At 47.9% G+C, this 19,232-nt stretch overlaps 1 protein-coding gene across 1 annotated transcript; it reads right to left on the bottom strand.

The window, feature by feature from the left end:
* Positions 1–585: 585 nt before the first annotated feature.
* On the bottom strand, positions 586–17,903 carry Sde2 (spliceosome associated SDE2). The gene is made up of 7 exons (XM_006974185.4): positions 17,697–17,903; positions 13,554–13,671; positions 10,801–10,912; positions 9,611–9,780; positions 8,284–8,398; positions 5,641–6,112; positions 586–2,680 (listed from the first exon to the last, which is right to left on the bottom strand). Exons 1-7 carry the CDS (start codon positions 17,814–17,816, stop codon positions 2,459–2,461), a joined length of 1,329 nt encoding a protein of 442 aa, XP_006974247.1. The 5' UTR covers positions 17,817–17,903; the 3' UTR covers positions 586–2,458.
* Positions 17,904–19,232: the final 1,329 nt, after the last annotated feature.

Genomic DNA, 19,232 nt, shown 5'->3' with positions numbered 1-19,232 from the left:
CTCAGGTTTTCACTCCTATTTGACTTCTGAGTCTTTATTGGCAACAGAACAACTTAGATAAACCCATCACTGCACCCACGATTTCTTTGGGGGGTGTTGTCTTGACACAGGGTCTGGCTGTTTTGCCAAGGCTGGCCTCCAACTTGTGGGATCAAGCAATCCTACCTTGGTTCTTCAGCACCTGGCATTACAAAGTGCACGCTACTGTCCCTGGACCTTTCAAATGTCCTCTTAAGGTTTGAACAGCCCCATGGTATGGAAGCAGGGTCCAGCTACCACACTAGAAAAATGACCCTCCTAAACAACAGAAGCACGACTCTCAGGTTCCTGCTGTGGGGCACCACTGAGAAACTACATGTATCAGGGCGGGATCCTGAGGCTCCCGGCCCCTCTACCAGGCAACTCGGTTACATCACAGAAACTGGACAACCAGGGGGTAAAAATGTGTGGGTGGGAGTGGAGGATGATAACCCGTGGTAGCTTAGGGGAGGCAGTCACATGGTGGGTTAGCATATCCGTATAATTCCCAGAAGGAAAGCAGAGAAAATGTCAGGAGGGGGAGGGGGAATGTGAAGAAACAATTGCTTAATTTTTTTCCAAATTTAATTAATGGCATAAATTTACAAAGTTTTAACTCCAAGGTAAAAAATGAGTAGACAACATCTGGGCCCATCTGAGAACAGCCCCAAAGAACACGTTATGATAGAACAACTGTGTGACTCACCACTGACCTGTCATCAGAGACAGGGACCAGCCGATGACAAGACAGGACAGACAATGAGAGACGATACATGGTGAGGGTAGGAACCCAGTGTAGACAGAAAGAGCAGGGAGAAAATAACTGCACAGAAAACACAGGCTGTGGAAACAGGACGAAGGCTGGAGGGCTGGACTTGAGATAAATACATGTGGAACAGGAAACTGTTACCAGAGATGAAGGGAACCGCGTGACACACTGTTCGATATACACTACAAGAGTGAAACCCAGTAACGGTTTTAAAATATACAATAAAAACAGAATTACAGAAGTAGGATGGGGTGGACATGATCAAAATACACTGTACACACATGGAAAATTGTCAAAGGTGAAATAAAAAAAAATCCAAAACCAACTAGAGCAAGACATTTTAAGGCAATGCAGAAACTTATACGCATGTAAGACCACTGAATTAATTTATAATCAACTCAACAAATGCTAATAGTTATTTTTATCTCAAAAAAGGTGATTTCAACCATAACTGAGATTTTAATATTCTCTCTTAGTTCCTTGTGAAAACAAACCAGCCACTCATATAACGGGTATTCCAGAACACACTCCCCTGACGGCTGAGTGTTAGTGCAGCCCTGGTTGTCCTGGAACTCCATCTGTAGACCAGGCTGGCCTCGAACTCACAGAGATCAGCCTGCCTCTGCCTCCCGAGTGCTGGGATTAGAGGCGTGCACCACCACCGGAGGCTTGTGTTTGTTCTTTTCAACGTGCACAGCACAGCAAGGTGTTTTCTGACCTGAACAGTCACTGTCAATAAGGCATTTGGAGAAAACACGAATATTTGCTAACTGGGCAATACACTGGGGGGGGGGGAGGGAGAGAGAGGGAGGGAGGGAGGGGGAAAGGGAAAGAGAGAGACTGAGACTCTACAGTCAGTGACCTGGCCCTCAAGGCGCTGAAGTACGAAGAGCCCCAGGCGCACAGGAGGAAACGGGCAATTGCCAGTGAGGTGGACAACCGAGAAAAACTCACAAGGCCGAAAAACTGACTCTTTGAAAACCAAACAAAATCGGCCCCACTGGGATAAAACCCCCAGTGTGAGAGGCCTGGGAGAGCTAGGTCCCACCCCTGGTAGCACACACACACACACACACACACTCAGTATTGGGAAGAGAGAGAAGTTCTTATCAGAAGTTATGAGTAACTGAGTCTACAAATAAATTTCCTGAAACCACCACCAAAATGACACAATATAAAGCCAAAGAGATTTATAAACCTCTGACAAAACAGGTGCAGTGGCTCATACCTGAGGCAGGAGGATCCCTGCAAGTTTGAGACCAAGCTGAACTATAAAGTTCTTGTCAGTCCAGACTACAGGGTGAGTCTCTCCAAACTTTTAAATTTTTTTTTTTCCTTTTTCCTTCCCTCTGTGTACCTCTAGCTGTCCTGGATCTCACTCTGTAGACCAGGCTGGCCTTAAACTCACAGAGATCCACCTGCCTCTGCTTCCCGAATGCTGGCATGCTAAAATCTCTGTCCAGCTAAAATCTCAAAAACATCAAAAGAAAGGAAAATACCCTACAAAGTTTTCTTCCTCCAGTGAAAACCTGAAGCCCAGGTACCAGTGAAAAGAAACCAGTTAGAACCGAGGTATTAAAAAACTGGCTTTTAGTATCAACAGGAGGAGCACTGGCCACAAGTCCACATCAAGCCAGAGTAATTGTCAAAAGGATGAGAGCCTGAGGGAATTCATTTCTTCCTCCCTTTGGAAGGCTTGGCAAAGAGAGCTGGGTCAATGTGCTCCTTTGCCAGGCCCCTGACCGAGAAGAGTCTGGCTGCGCGCTCCTGCAGGGTGCCGCCACACTTCAGTCCCAGGGCCATCAGTTCACACTTGAGCCTCTCCAAGCCCAGCGACTCCAACTCTGACGCAGAGCTGAATGCCAGCAGGTCCACAGCTTCCTGACCGAGAGCCTGATGGGAAAAGCAAAGAATTAAAGCCAGCCCCTTCCTCTGCACGAGGACTGTAATTACCAACTGCATGCATTTCCAGTGAAGTGCTCCTGACTGCACATCACCCTGCTATTGGCCTGTCATCTAGACGCCATTCCACAGGAAGTTCTGATACACACAGGAAGCAAATTCTTATCTATGTATCTAGAAGCAACATGCACAGAATCCCCTCACAGATCCTCCCCTTACCGCCCCCCCCCCAAGATGGGGTCTCATACAGAAGTCAAAGCTAACACTGAACTTGCTTATGTGGCTGAAGCTGACTTTGAACTCCCGAGTCTCCCATGTCTGCCCCTCAAGGGCTAGGATTACCAGCGTGTACCACCATACATGGCATTGGCATCTGCTTTTGACAGCATCTTGCTATGTAGCCCTGGTCCCAAACATTCAGTAGTATTCCTGCCTCTGCCTCCCAAATGCTGGGATAGTACAGTTGTGCACCACCAACTCCAGCTTGCAACATGTTCTTTTTTTCTTCTTATTTTTTCGTTTTCCTGTTTTCTCTATATAATCCTGGCTATTCTGGTATTAGCTCTGCAGACCCAGGCTGGCCTCGAACTCAGAAATTCACCTGCCTCTGCCTCCCAAGTGCTGAGATTAAAGGCGTGCGCCACCTCTCTCAGCTCGGAACACTTTTTTTAATATTTAAAAATGATTTCTTTTATGTGCATTGGTGTTCTGCCTGCGTGCATGTCTGTGTGAGGGTGTCAGATCTTGGAGTTACGGACGGTTGTGAGCTGCCATGTGGGTGCTGGAAATTGACCTGGATCCTCTGGAAGAGCAGCCAGTGCTCTTAACTGAGCCATCTCTCCAGCTCCCTAAAATGTAACTTTATTACTGTGTGGGTATGTGTGGGGGTATGTGTGCCATGACATGCACACAGGGGTCAGAGTGCACAGCGGTCAAAGGACACCTCTGGAGTCAGTTCTCTCCTTTGACCTTTACAAGGGCTCTAGGACAACCCTTGCTATGTAAGGGCTGGAGAAATGGTTCAGTTCTTAAGACAATCAGGGTCCCAACCAAAAGGACAGAAAACAGAATGTGAGATTTAGATTTAATGATAAACTTCAAAGGATGGGTTTTTCTCTTCTACAGGAAAGACCTTCATATCCAGCTGACAATTTTTCAATTTTGTCTGACATAGAAACAAAAAATCTAAGTTGCAATTTAGTGGTAGGAAATACAGCTCATTTCCTCAACTCGAAAGCATCAATACAGCCTTGCTATTGTGAATAGAGACGTAAACTGTGGGCTGGAGAGAAGAAGGCTCAGTGTTCATGAACATCTGCTGCTCTATCTATCATGAGAATTGGAGTTTGGATATCAGCACCCTTGTCAGGTTACTCACAAACACCTCTAACTCCAAGGGATCGATTCTGGCCTCTGTGAGCACCACAGACACTCATAAATATACACACAAAGGCAGACAGACAGACATACACAATCACACACAATAAATCTAAGCCAGGTGTGGTGGTATACACCTTTAGTGTCAGCACTTGGGAGGCAGAGGCAGGCAGATCTCTGGGAGTTTGAGAACAGCCTGGTCTACACAGAGAAACCCTGTCTGGGGGGCCTTCGCTTCCTTCCCCAGCTTCTTTCCGATATAAACTGCTATTTTGGCCACACACTTTCTTGGTTCTGTTGGTCCACTGGCCCTTCTCCTATCCTGTTCCTCTCTCTCTCTTGTGTGTGCGCGCGCACACACACACTGCCCCCTCGAGACCCTGTTGTTCAGTTCAGACTCTTCCAGATGCCTCTGACTGTACCTCCTCATATCTACAATAAAATCCTTCTCCTCAAACATCAAACAAACAAAGCACTAAAATTAAGAAAGGAAATCTAGGCCAGGCCCGATGATGCACACCTTTGCTCTCAGTGCTCGGGAAGAGATGGGTCTCTGTGAGTGTAAGGCCAGCTTGGTCCACACAGGTGGCTCCAGGCCTGCCAGGATTATACTGTGAACCCTGGTCTTACACAACAAAGAAAGGCACTAAAGTGAAGCCTGTCTTAGAACTGATGAAACATGGCATCGAGGGCACCACCTAGTGGTAAAAGGTTAACTCCAGCACTAACAGGGGAACGAAAGAGCTCCATGTCATCTGCACTGTTCAGAGGAAATGTTTTCACTCTTCAGATGAAATGTGGGAGGAGGCACATCTTTGAAAACTCACAGTGGATTGCTTTGTGACCACAGATTTCCAAGGCTGAGACGGACTGCTGAGTTCAAGGCAGCCTGAACTACAGAGTGAGTCCAAGCCAATCACAGAAGTAATACCCTATCTCAGAAAACAAAACAAAAACAAAAACCAAGCTAAACTAAAAAGGGGTTGGAGAGACGGATGGCTTAGTGGTTAAGGAACCTGGTTGCTCTTCCGGAGGACCTGGCTTTGATTCCCAGTGCCTATAAAGTAGCTCACAATCATCTGTGACTCCAGTTTCAGTGGACCCAATGCCCTCTTTTGGCCTCCATGGGTACCAAACTTGCACTTTTAATGCAGATATTCATGCAGACAGACCATCCACACACATAAAACAATAAAAATTGAAAAAGAAATGGAAAGGGCTGGGTTGGTGGGACATGCTTGTAATCCCAGCATTGGAGAGGCACAGGCAGGAAGATCATCTTCAGTTTGGGGCCAGCCTGGCCTACATAGCAGGTTCCAGGTCACCAAGAGCTATATATTCTTTATTTATATATACATATATATTCTTTATATATATATATACACATATATATTCTTTATATATATTATATATATTAATTTTTTTTTAATTAAATTTTTCCCCCCAGAGCTGAGGCCGAACCCAGGGCCTTGCACTTGCTAGGCAAGTGCTCTACCACTGAGCTAAATCCCCAACCCCCCCCCTTTTTTTTAAAGAGGGAAAACAAAATAAAACAAAACCAAACCCCAACATACTGTGTCTCCTGAGTGGCTTCCCTCCAGGTCAGCAGCAGGGACGCTTTTCCTATCTTCTCCAGGCTCTGTCATGGCAGATCTGTCCCCACCAGTCACTCCTGTCTCTTGGTCCTCCTGTGTGGGTTTGGGACTCTCTGTCCCCTTCTTTGCTGGGGTCTCTTCTGTCTCTGTGACCATCTGCCGTTCGCTGTGCTCCCTGGAAGATGCCTCTCCCAGCTCAGTCCGTGTGCTCTCCAAAATGTCCTGCCCAGGGTCGGTCTCGGTTTTCGGAAGCTCTTCTGGCGACTCGGAGTCTGCACTCAACCCTGAGCTCTGAGGACTGCAAGGACAGTCGGCTGCCACCTCCACACCCTCACTACCACTTCCTGGAGCACAGCAGCTCCGCTCCGAAGTACCAGGGGCTTCCTCACTGTCGTCGTCCGAGCTTCCTGCGCTGGACCCCTCGGCGGCCTCCAGTCCCTCCATGCCCAACCTGTGGGAGCAGCAGAAAGAACGGTGTGACTCCCTTTCCAACCTGCTCCCTCCCTGTGCTGGACTGTCTGTCTGGCAGAGAAGAGCAGGGGCTGCCAAGATGGCGAGTCGGTAGATTTCAGAAAAGAGCACTCCAGAGGCGTAAGGAAGGGACTGCAGTCAACCCTGTAAAACCCAGCAGGAGTGCTCGCCCTCAGGACACACACTCTTCCTTGTTTGTTCTCTTAGGTCTTTTTTAAAATTGTGATTCTTTTAAAATTACACTTGAAAGTTCCCCTTTCTATATTAATTTCAACTGTGGACAATTAGACACAGTAAAAAACCATAAAGAAAATCTTCAGGTCTGAGGGTGAAGCTCAGTGGTAGAATGCTTGTGTAGTATGTGTGAGGCCCTAGGTTCTGTTTCTGGTATCATCAAGAAAGAGGGAGAACACCCTGTGCTTTATTCATAATTGCTGTGCCGGACAGTTTTACATCAACTTGACACGACTAGAGTCATCTGAAAGGAGGAGACCTTAATTAAAAAAGAACCTCCATAAGATGGGGCTGTAGACAAGCCTGTAGGGCATTTTCTTAATTAGTGATTGATGGGGAGTGTCCAGCCCACTGTGAGTGGTGCCATCCCTGGGCTGGCGGTCCTAGTTCTATAAGAAGTCAGGCTCAGCAAGCCATAAAGAGGAAGCCAGCAAACAGCACCCCTCCATGGCCTCTGCATCAGCTCCTGCCTCCAGGTTCTTGCCCAGCTTGAGTTCCCATCCTGACTTCCTTCAATAAATAGTTATGTGGAAGCATAAGCCTAGAAACTCCTTTCCTCCCCAAGCTGCTTTGGTCATGGTGTTCACTGAAGCAGTGCTAACGCTAAGCAGACAACAGCCCTAACTACAAAGTCTCCAAGGCATCTAAAAGTGGGGAGTGGGTACAGAAACGGGAATCTCAGGCAACTTTACAATAAAAAGCAGGAAGGGCTTGGCAGGGTAGTGCATGCTTGTAATCCCAGCACCCAGAAGGGGAAGGCAAGAGGATCAGGAATTCTTTGTTCTTGGCTACACAGCAAGACCCGAGTCAAGAAACCAAAACAACTAGACACGAACGAACCTTAAGAAACATACATTAAGGGTTGGGGATTTAGCTCAGTGGCCCTGGGTTTGGTCCTCAGCTCTAAACAAACAAACAAACAAACAAATATTTTTAAAATGAATGAATGAATAAATAGAAACATACATTAAACAAAAGAAGGCAGAGGTGACCTGACACTCTAGAAAAGGCTAAAAGAACACCAACAAACATTGAATTGGTGGTAACTGGCTGCCCGAGTACCTTGACTACAGGATGTCTGAGGGCACATAAGGACTACTGCCCATATGAAAATTTTCCTCTTGACTGTACTTCAGGCAGAACATCCATACACATAAAACAATTAAAACTTGAAAAAAAAATGAAAAAGCCCATTTTTTTACGTGATGTTCCACTATGAAGGGAGAAGAGCTTGTCCTTCCGGGGCTGGGGAGACAGCTCAGGTGGTGAAGTGCCTGACACACACGCATGAGGACCTGGGTTCAGAACCCTACCCAGGTAAGAAGCCAGGTGAAGAGGGATCATCTGAGATCCCAGGACAGGAGTAGGATCCTGGCACTCACTGGTTAGCAAACCTAACCTGGTTAGCAAACCTAACCTGGTTAGCAAACCTAACCGAATGGATAGATCCAAGTTCAGTGAGGGACCATGTCAAAGAGATGGCAAGACATCAATGCCGACCTCTGGCCTCCACACACAGGCACAGACAGGTACACACACGCAAACTTATCAACACTACTGACATGTACAGGGTGCCAATCAACAAAATCTGAAGACTGAAGCACTCTGGAAATGAGCTCCCATCAATACTCCTTAAAAATGTATTTGTTCAAGCCCTGGGTGTGGTGGCCCGTGTTGGTGATCTGAGATCAAAGCAGCAGGCTGATGCAGGAGAATCCAAGGTTGAAGGGTAGCCTGGCAGACAGAGCAATGCTCTATCACACACACACAAAAGAAAGAAGAGAAAATCAAAGGGGGGAGGGGAGGGGAGGGGAGGGGAGAGGAGGGGAGGGAGAAAAGGCACTTGTGCAAACAGACAAGATGGAAACATCAATCAGGTCCTCAAGGACCAATCAGGAGGAAGCTGGGGAGACTGACCAAAAGCATTTCCTTTTCTTTGCACCAGCTCCCTGGTCTGTCTTCGACTTGATAGGCCGTTTCCGAGTTTCACTGGTTTCTGCTGACACCATCTTGCTGGAGGCGGCCTGCATACCTGAGTGGAAAATTTAATCAGTTTTTTGTAAGGATATAAACGGGGTTGTAAAAAGTGCTATAATCTCTTAAAATGTTTTTTTTTTTTTTTTTTTTTTTTTTTGAGACACGGTTTCTCTGGTTTCTCTGTGTAGCCCTGGCTGTCCTAGAACTCACTCTGTAGACCAGGCTGGCCTCGAATTCAGAGATCCGCCTACCTCTGCCTCCTGAGTGCTGGGATTAAAGGTGTGCCACACCACCGCCACAATCTGGTTTATTTTAAAGGGACAGGGTTTCTCTGTGTGGCCTGGTTAGCCTGGAATTTACTGTGTAGACTATGAACTCACTGAAATCCATCTGCCTCTGCCTCACACTCAGCCCCTAGAACAGTATTTTCTGATCTATCTATCTGTCTGTCCGTCCGTCCGTCCATCCATCCATCCAACCGTTTTTGGGGGAACAGGGTCCCTCTATTATGTAGTTCTGCCATTCCTGGAATTTGCTATGCAGACCAGGCTGGCCTAGGACTCACAGAGATCCCTCTGCCTCTGTCTCCTGAGTACTGCAATTAAAGGCGTGTGCCACCACATCCAGCTTAGAACAGGTTTTTTGTTTGTTTGTTTGTTTTTTGGTTTTTCCTGACAGGGTTTCTCTGTATAACAGTCCTGGCTGTCCTGGAACTCACAAGAGATCTGCCTGCCTCTGCATCCCAAGTGCTGGGATTAAAGTTTTGCGCCACCACAACTTGGCTTTAGAACCGTATTTTCAAAACACCAATATGCAATTTGTAGCTGAGGCTGAAGGTTCATATCTAACAGTTATTTACATACATTTGTCTTTCCTGTCCTAGCACAGCCTTGTTAATGAAAAGGACTCTTTAAATCAACTACATTCATGACAGGCCCAGGACACTGCACTGGAGGCTTAAAAGAACATGCTGAGGTGTAGGCCAACTTCTGAAGGCTTTCCTTAGCCCTGCACTGCCCAAAGACAGACAAGACGCTCTTCCCTGGGGCCCAAGAGCCTAAGAAACTCGGGGTTCAACGTGCCGTGCTGGGTGTGGGGTGGGGTCAGCGTGTGACAGAAGGGCTGGGCTGACTGTTGAAGAGAGAGGTTCTGAGGCTTCCGGCGTCCTCTTCCAACCGCTCAAGAGCCGCTCCTCCCAGTGGAGCGGTCTGAGGGCTCCCGGCTCCGGGGCCTGCAGGGCACACAGGACTCCGCCGGCTCTCCTCACCTTTGAGGACGGAGTCCTCCAGGCGCTCGGCCATCTCGTGGCACTGCCTCTGGTAGTCGGGGCTGCTGAAGCAGTGCTTGGGCTCCGCCAGCTTCCGCTGCAGCCTCTCCAGGCGCCTCTGCTCCTTCTCAGCCTCGCGCTCGGCTTGCTGTTTCACCCACTCGGCCATCCTGGGAGGGGGAGATGGAACAGCGTTTAGATCAGCGGCAGACCACACACACACACAAGGTGGTCCCGTGCTACAACACAGCTGAAAAACTCTTACTGCTGAATGACACTGTAGTCATGTAACATTTACTCACCTGCTTATGCTGATGTGTTATTAAAACAACACCAAACAAAACAACCCTCCAGCTCTGAGTAGCATAAAAGTACCGAACAGGGTCGGAGAGATGGCTCAGAGGTTAAGAGCACTGGCTGCTCTTCCAGAGGTCCTGAGTTCAATTCCCAGCACCCACATGGTGGCTCACAACCATCTGTAATGAGATCTGGTGCCCTCTTCTGGTGTGTAGGCATATGTGCAGGCAGAGCAGTGTATACACAATAAATAAAAAGCACAGAACAGTCATGCACATGACATACTGCTTGCTAATAACCGCCGCTGATTTAGACGGCTACTGCACTGTTTTCTGGGGGGGGATCACAGGGATCAGACCCAGGACCTGAAGCAAGTGCTCTACCACCAACTGCGCTGTTACTCTGCGACTGTTTCACCCACGCTCCTACTTACTGAGTCAAGTTTACTTATCAAAGGCCCAGTGGCGCGCACCTGAAATCCCAGCACTGGGAGGCAGAGGCAGGCGGAGCCTGTGAGTTTGAAGCCATTCTGGTCTACAGAGTGAGTTAAAGGACAGCAAGGGCTACAGGGAGAGACCCTGTCTCAAAAAACAAAAACCTAACAGACAGACAGACAGACAAAAGTCAAGTTTACTGTGAAACTCCATGTCATGTCTCATAAGCGACACCTCACCCTCAGTCCACAATCTCTTCACTGCATCAGGTGACTGATTATACGTCTGGGTTTACTAATGGTGACTCGATTTCTCAGAACTCACCAAGCATTCTGACTACATAAAAACTGCTCCCTAGACAATGAATGGACTCCCAGTCATACTGTGACTTCTCCCGAAAGGTGTGTCCTGCCTAATGTTACCACTGTAAGAGACTTAACTACAAAGTGGATATCTTACGCTTTCTCGTGATTGACATCTCGTAATCTCCTCCCACTGAGGTCCCGGCAGGCTTCTCGATTGGTTGTTTTCTCTATCTGAGCACCAAGAGCTCGAAGCATAGACCCAAAACCTGAAACCAACATATAGACAGATTAAGTGGTTAAGGATGCCAAGGATGGACCCAAGCCAGATTAATGAGAATAACCTCTATCACAAGACTAAAAATAAACCCCACACTCTTTCTTTTTCTTTTTGAAAAGGAGATGGACATGAAGGTTTCTACCCAGGAAACAAAGGTATTGATCAATTTGATTAGCTTTGTGTTTGCTGCCTTTCACATTCTGAAATGCTGTACTGTACAGGTAGGATCAATGAAAAGCTTTAGTCAATGCCAGAGACTCCAAGATCCCTAGATGGAGAACTATGTAATGGGACTTCGGAGGCAGCTCAGTCAGTTAAGTGAATGCTGTAATGTTACTAAGGAACTGAGTTCTGGATCCTCAGCATCCATGCAAAAGTTGGACACAAGACACGTGCTTATAACCTCAGCAATGCGACTAGAGGATCCCTGGAGTTCATTAGCCAAACTGGTAAGCTCCAGGGCCAGTGAGAAATCCCGTCTCTACAAATAAAATGAAGAGTATCTGAGGAAGACAGCCCATCTCAACCCACAGCCTCCATATACATGTGCTAACTCACAAATATGCACTCCTACACACATGCACAGGAACACATACACCAGACATACAGAACTAGAATTACGTGTTGATTTAGAAGGTGGCTCATTGTAGGAAATCCTGTGCCTTGGAGTACAAATTTGCTGTAAGAAGCACATCAGATTGGCCACCAGTACATCTACATCAGCTATGGCGGGGTGTGTGTGTGTTTGTTTGTTTGTTTGTTTGTTTTTTGAGACAGGGTTTCTCTGTGTAGCCCTGGCTGTCCTAGAACTAACTCTGTAGACCAGAGTGGCCTCAAACTCAGAGATCTGCCTGCCTCTGTCTCCTGAGTGCTGAGACTAAAGGCGTGTGCCACCACTGCCCGGCTACATTACACTGTATTTAAAAACCAATTGAAGAGGAAGCAGAGGCAGGAGCATGTCTGTGAGTTTCAGGACAGCCTGGTTTACACAGGTAATGGTGACTCATGTACTCTGGGAAGGACAAGAAGGAAAACTGAAGTGAATTTGAGCTACATTCTGAGTTCCATATAAGACTAGCTACAAATTAACAAAGAAACAAACAAAAACTTGAAAATTATTAAGTGAGCCTGGCAATAATACCACCTACCCTATAATCCCAGCATTTGGGAAATTGAGGCAGGGGGATTGGCACAAATTCAAAGTCAGCTTGACTTACTTATCAAGACCTTGTCTTAAAAGACAAATAACAGTTGTAATAATGTGGTGTTTGTCCCCTCACACTTCGGTTTTTCAAGAAAAAGCTTCTCTGTGTAGTCCTCCTTGGCTGTCCTGGAACTCCTCTGTAGACCAGGCTTGCCTTGAATTCAAAGATTCCCTGACTCTGACTCCTGAGTGCTGGCGTTAGAGGTGTGCGCCACCACACCAGGCATTTCTTCTTAAGTTTGGCCGGGTGGGGGGGGGGGGGGACACGACACGACACGACACGACACGACACGACACGACACGACACACAACTCTAAGCTGCTGGCATCTGAGAGCATGCTGCTTTCTTATGGACACATTTCAACAGGCAGGACAATTAGTCTGAGATGTCTGTCCTCTGAAAGCAAACCACATCAGACTCTGAGAAAACTGGAGAATATGCTTGTGCATCAGAAGAAACAACCACCGATGTTCATGTTCTGTTTTCATCATTCTGGTTTCTTTGCTTTTGTTGGGCATGGTAGCTCATGTCCAGCTGGGAATTCCAGCTGGGAAAGCAGAGAACTCATATCTCTATGAGTTCAAGGTCAACCTGGTCTATAAAGTGAGTTCCAGGACAGCCAAGGTTCTGTTACACAGAGAAACCCTGTCTTGAAAGAAACAAACCAAAAAATTTATTTATGTGCACTGGTGTTTTGCCTGCATGTATGTCTGTGTGAAGGTGTCAGATCTTGGAGTTACAGACAGTTGTGAGCTGCCATGTGGGTACTGGGAATTGAACCCAGGTCCTCCAGAGAAGCAGACAGTGCTTTTAACCACTGAGCCATCTCTCCAGCCTTTTACCCTCCTCTTTATTTTCTTGGTTTTCCGAGACAGGGCTTATCTGTGTAATAGCTCTGGCTGTCCTAGAACTCACTCTGTAGACCAGGCTGGCCTTGAATTCAGAGATCTGCCTGTCTCTGCCCCCCAAGTGCTGGGATTAAAGGTGTACACCACCACTGCCTGGCCTTTGCCTCACCAGTATAGCCAGGACCTTAGTCCACCTGGCCTGGCAAGAGTTGTTTCCTAAGGTGACTTTGGGTCACCCTTACAAGTACAGCAGGAGACAAAATCTTGATAGCAACAGGCCTGTTTTAAAGCTTGTCCTTCAGCAAACAGGAAGGAACAATGATCACCTTTCATCGCTAACCCTCCCTAAAGTACTGTAGCCAACACTCTCAAAGAGCAGCCTGGCGGGAGAAGCAAGGCTTTGTCCGAGTTATTTATTTATTTTTTCTCAAAAAGAATAAACCCCCGAAATTACCCAAAACTGAGTAAAAGTGGTTCCACAAGGCAAAACAAGGCTGGTAGACCAGAGACCAACAAGTGTGTTAATTTCCAACACACTAAGAACGACAGACAACAAGCCACCAACGTCATGTCCTACCTCCTTTCCCCCCAAAGAGCCTGGGCTCCAAAGTGTACACAGCCCCGGGCTGCACCGTGTCACTGGCGCCAACGAGGACTCCATTGCACTTCACAAAGAAGCGGTCTGCAGGAACTCCCTAGAGACAAGAGTAATATTTTTTAATGCCTTCAAGACATGACACCAGACGAGACCTAACTTCTTATTCTTTTATTAGTCTTGTTAACAAACAGATAAAGGTTTGGTTACTATTTGTTAAGCTGAAAACAATGACTACACCAGCCCTTCTCTGTTTGGGTGCAGTTTCCACCGGGACCCAAGCATCTCCCTCCTGTCTCACAGGTCACCTGAACCACGGTAGCAGGCAACACAGGGCTCAGAAGCCTCACTCGTTTCTCCTGACTGGTTAAAGAAAAGTCAGTATCAAAACTAATCCAAAGCCTCAAACTGCCAGCCATCCTGACATGTGTAGGTAGGGAGAGGGGAGAAGGCAGAGGCAGGGGTCCACCTGGGGAGTTTTGTTTTGTTTTGGGGGAGGTATTATTTCACTATGTAGCCTAGATTCTGGACTCAAACTTTCAATCTTCCTTCCTCAGTCTTCAAGGGCTGAGATATCAGGGCATGCACCAATGAGGATTTTAGTTTTTACTCTAAATAAAACTACTGGCCTGGCAAGGTGACCATGCCTTTAATCCCAGCAGATGAGAGGCAGAGGCAGACAGATCTCTGTGAGTTCCAGGACAGCAACATTATATATGAGAGAGACCTTGTCTCAAAAACCAAACCAAGCCAAACTCTCCCCTCCCCCCCCCCCCCCCCCCCCCGCCGCCCCACAGAGCTGTTAATATACTAATGTCACTTGAAGCCATGTGACTGACGGCATACAATCACATGAGAGGAAAAGTTATCAGGAAAAAGATGAGAAGGTAAACCCCAGTGACTCCAAAGTTAGGGTCTAGGGGAGGAGGAGGCAGTAGAGGACTAGAAGGGAGGCCAGAGGGAGGGACAGGGGAGATGGTGACGGATGGATGCGTGGGACAGCCATGGTCAACTGTGTCACACAAAAAACACACAAAATAAAAAAATAAATATGGGATGAAAACTCAAAACTGACTGCCCTTCTGTTGTGCTGAACACCGTGACCAAAAGCAGCTGGGGAGGAGAGGACTGATGTCAGCTTACACCCCCAGGTCACAGTCTGGCAGGAGCTGAAGCAGACAGCATGGAGAAACGCTGCTCACTGGCCTGCTCTCTCCGCTTGTTCAGCTAGCTTTCCTGGGCATCCCAGGCCCACCTGTCTGCGGTGGCACCACCCACAGTAACCCTGGCCTTCCTAATCAATTAGCAATCAAGAAAATGATTCCCAGACAATTCCACAGGCCAGGTGGGTAGAGACACCCCCCAACTGAGAATCCCGTGGACAACTCTTAGCTATGTCAAGTTGACAGCTGAACCTAACTGTGCAAAGAAGGTAACCACAAATCACTTGTAGAATGACGGTTCATCCACAGCAGAGAAGGCTGAAAGGCAGAGGCGTGAGTGTGAAGACAGCAACAGTCTGTCACCTTCGCAGTGAGGAAAACACCAGAGCAAACAAAAAGGACAAGGGAAGAAGAGCTAGGGGGCTGAGGCCATCCCCAACAAAAGGATTGGTATCAAACGCTATTCTTGTCTGTGAAACTGTTTACCTCAAGGTGTAAAGATTCACCTCATATTAGTGTTTATAAACTAAAATCCACTCTAACATCTTTATATGTAATATACACGGACTTTCCAAATTTTCTGTTTTGTTTTTTGAGATAGGGTTTCTCTCTGTAGCCCTGGATGTCCTCAAACTCACCTGCCTCTACCTCCCAGTGTGGGATTACAGGCTCGTACCACCACCGACTGGCTGCAAAACTTTGAAAGACATTAATGTGAAGGCAGAAACTATTATTTCCAAACAAAATTGCTTTTTTTGTTGTTGTTGTTGTTCTCTGAGGCAGGGTTTATCTGTTTAACAGTCCTGGCTGTCCTGGAACTTGCTTTGTAGACCAGGCTGGCCCCAACTCACTGAGATCCACTTGCCTCTGCCTCCCAAGTGGATTAAAGGTGTGCACCACCACTGCCTGGCTGTTTAAAAAAAAAAAAAAAAAAACTAATCAAAGCTGTTTTATTTTCTTTTTTTACAAAAAGATTTCCTTTTTATTATTTTTAATTATGTGTAGGTGTATTGTGTCTGTCTGTATGCAGGTGTGGGCATATCAGCACAGATGTCCTCAGAGGCCAGAGGCACCCAGTCCCCTGGAGCCAGTTACAGATGGTTGTGAGCTACCCGACAGGGGTGCTAGGGGCCAAACTCAGGTCCTCTGGAAGAGCAGCAAGTGCTCTTAATCACGGAGCCGTCTCTCCAGCCCTGCATTTTCTATTGAAGATTCTTGTCAGTTAAGTCTCGAGCAGAAAACAGAGTTAGAAGATAAATCTCACGGATGTGTGGGCAAGTGCTTCAAGCACAAGGCATTTACTCATCCCCTTGTCTGGTCAGCCCGAGTGTCAGGACGAACCGTGGGTAAACGTTCTGACCCCCTGCAGTGAGGAGGAACAGTAACAGGAGCAATCACAGGATATCTCCCCAGCCCCCAACAGAAAGCAAGCATTATTACAGGATGGAGTTTGGGGGAATTTAAATAAAGCAGGATTCTGACAGGCTTAAAACAAAGCAGGTGAGTAAGGGCCAACATCGGGTCGGGACCGTTGAGTATACCCAGGCTCCTCTTCCCTTGGAACTGCAAATTTTAGGTGTACAACTATTCAGAAGCCCCTAATTGGAAGCTGCACACCTGGGCTAGAAATTAAGTGTCCTAGCCGGGGAGTGGTGGCGCACACCTTTAATCCCAAGCAAAGGAAGACGGATCACTAAGTTTGAGGCCGGCCTGGTCCACATCGTGAGATCCAGGACAGCCAGGGCTACACAGAGAAACCCTGTTTTAAAGGAGAAAAAATGAAGTGGTGTTCTTCCCTGCACCACCACTGCCCAGGCAGGTCTGCATTTTTTACTGGACTTCAGTATAGAAAAGAAAACAAAAGGCCAGATGTGGTGGTATACACAAGGAATCCCAGAACCCTGGTATGTTGAGACCACACTGGGCTAGGATACAAGACAAGACCTTGTGGGGTCCCCCCCCCCCCCCCCCGCTCCTTTTTTTAAAGAACAAACAAAGAAATTAGAAAATCACATCATGACAGCGATGGTGGCGCACACCTTTAGTCCCAGCCCTCGGGAGGCAGAGGCAGGCGGATCTTAGTGAGTTCCAGGCCAACCTGGTCTGCAGAGCGAGTTCTAGGGACAGCCAGGGAAACTCTGTCTTGAAAAACAACAACAAAAGAAATTCACATTATTTACAAGCACACACTGCTTCTTCATGGAACTAGATTTAGTACTTTAACATGTGTTAAGCTTATACATAACAAGCAGAGAAAACAGACTCCAACACCACACACACACAAAAAAAGGTGTGGTCATAAACAAAAAAGTTCTAGACCAAATGTCAAGATTAAAATTAGATTCAGGGAGACCAGAAAGTTTTTTAGATAATCGAAGAGGTTTAGAATTTCATAGTCAGTAAAAGAATGTTTATTTGGGAATTAAAGTGCCCAACTTTAGAAGCCCTTGACTAGGGTTTCATAAATTCATATGAGCAAAGGGAACAGGCAGAGTCTAAAGAGGGCCAAGAGCCTGTGAGTGACTGGCCGGAACCAGTGATCAGATGAATCCGTGTCCTTCTCTAAACGTCCTTTGGCCTGGGTCTGGCTATGGCCTGTTCTCTAGGTTGGAACTAACAGGGTTTCCAGATGGGTGGATTAAAAAAGCATATTCCTATCCACAATATGAATGTAAGAAGTCTTAACGGCGTCATTTAGGGATAAAGAAACAGAACCGAAGAGTTTCTAATCAAGGCTGGATAAGAGTCGCAACTAGATTGTTTTCTCGTACGATGTCGGGGCAAAACAACTACCGCCACAGAACACCAGAGGAAGGCCCCGACACCGATCGGGAGCACGTGCAACCGGAGACGTCTCAGCTTCAAAAAGCCTGAAACGTCCAGAGAACAGAGGCACCCACGGCAACCCCAGCCTGGCCGGGTGAGCCTCCTTCCCCCACCTTCCGGGAACCGCGATCCTCACCCGCTCCTGGCAGTGTCGGTAGATAACATCGCGCACGGAGCACCTCGCCGGGGCACACGGCAGCGCCTCGCACCCGGTGCCGGGGCCGCGAACCCACGCCCGCACCGCAACCTCCGCCATTTCGCCTGGGTGACGGAAGCTCCGGGCGGCTGGCAAACACTAAGCGACGCAACCCTCTGGTCGCAGCCTGGTGACGCAAGGCCTCCGCTTCCAGCGCCCCGCCCCGCCCCGCGCGGGTCCACCCACCCCGCCTTTCCGGAGGGCGGTCACGTGGCCCCGCAGTCGCCAGGCGGGTGTGGGGGGAGGGGACAGGAAAGGCCTGCGGGAGGCCGATAAGACCGCAGAGCGCTAGGGCTAGGCGTTGCTAGGGGCGGTTGCTAGGGCGGGGCTCCAGGGACCGGCTATAAAGGGCCGGCCCCGGGTGCGGCGGGAGCGCTGGGGCTGTGAGCTCTGGCTCCGCCCAGCGCGGCCCGCCAGAGCTCCGCTCGCGTTTTGTGTCGCTATTTTTGGGTCCGGGAGGACTGGGGCCCGCCAGGCCCTGCTCCCCGATGCTGCGGGGAGAAAGCAGGCTCGATGGCGCCTTCCTCCACCCGCCAGGGCCCCCAGCTCCTGGGGAACGGCCGCACCACCGCGTCGGTCCCTCTAGGTTTACGATGGTTTCCTGAAGCTGTCACTCACGTTCCGCTCGTTTTTTTTTTTTTTTTTAATTTTTGCATGTTTGCGCTCTGCGCTGTCCCCGCTTCAGCTGTGTTTTCAAAATATTTCACAGCAAATGGGCCCTTGTGAACGGCATGGGCGGGAATGACGTTTATAGCCATGCTGCTTCCAAAAAACCTCGCTGCAACGTTCATTCTGCACCATGGAAACCACTCGCGCAGATTTTTACAGAGAATAACTTTCAAGGTTCGGGCGCCGAGGGAGGCCCTTAATATTTAATATGCGGGGATGATGGTGTTTCTAAAATACTGAACAATTTAAAGCTGCTAATGTGAGGCTAGGAGGATTATCGGGAGATAACTCCGTCTCCTGAACACAGATGCCCTGGCCCACAGAACCGTGTTCTCTGCTGTTAAGATGCAGGCAGATGGAACTAATCGCTGAGGGGGAAGCGCAAAATCTGAAATCTTTTAACTGTGAGAATGAACAAAATAGGATTCTAAGTCCTGTGAAGTTATAGATCTGTTGTTATTACACACAGGCGGGAGACAGGGCCTCCATGAGGATTCCAGGATATGAGGAAAAATCACACCAAGTATGTTGTACTGGTGGGCGTCTCATCAATATGTAAGCAGGACAAACCGGGGCGCACATGACCGTCAATCTTTTCCCATTCCATCCTTTAGCGTGTAGATCTAACTGCTTATTTATTACTTCCACCTTTTGGGAATCAGAAATGACCATTTCAACAGTCTGGCAGCTTCTGCCTCTGCAAGCGAATAACCAGATAATGGTCAGTTTGGGGTTATGTAACATTTCCTTGTCAGGATAGTGCTTTGTAAGCTGGAAGGTTCCAGAAGGATTTCCTTCTAACAAGGA

This window comes from Peromyscus maniculatus, chromosome 11, assembly GCF_049852395.1.
Source record: "Peromyscus maniculatus bairdii isolate BWxNUB_F1_BW_parent chromosome 11, HU_Pman_BW_mat_3.1, whole genome shotgun sequence".
Lineage (NCBI taxonomy): Eukaryota > Metazoa > Chordata > Mammalia > Rodentia > Cricetidae > Peromyscus > Peromyscus maniculatus.
The sequence above is the reverse complement of the archived record's forward strand: the minus strand, read 5'-3'. Positions and strand labels throughout refer to the sequence as shown.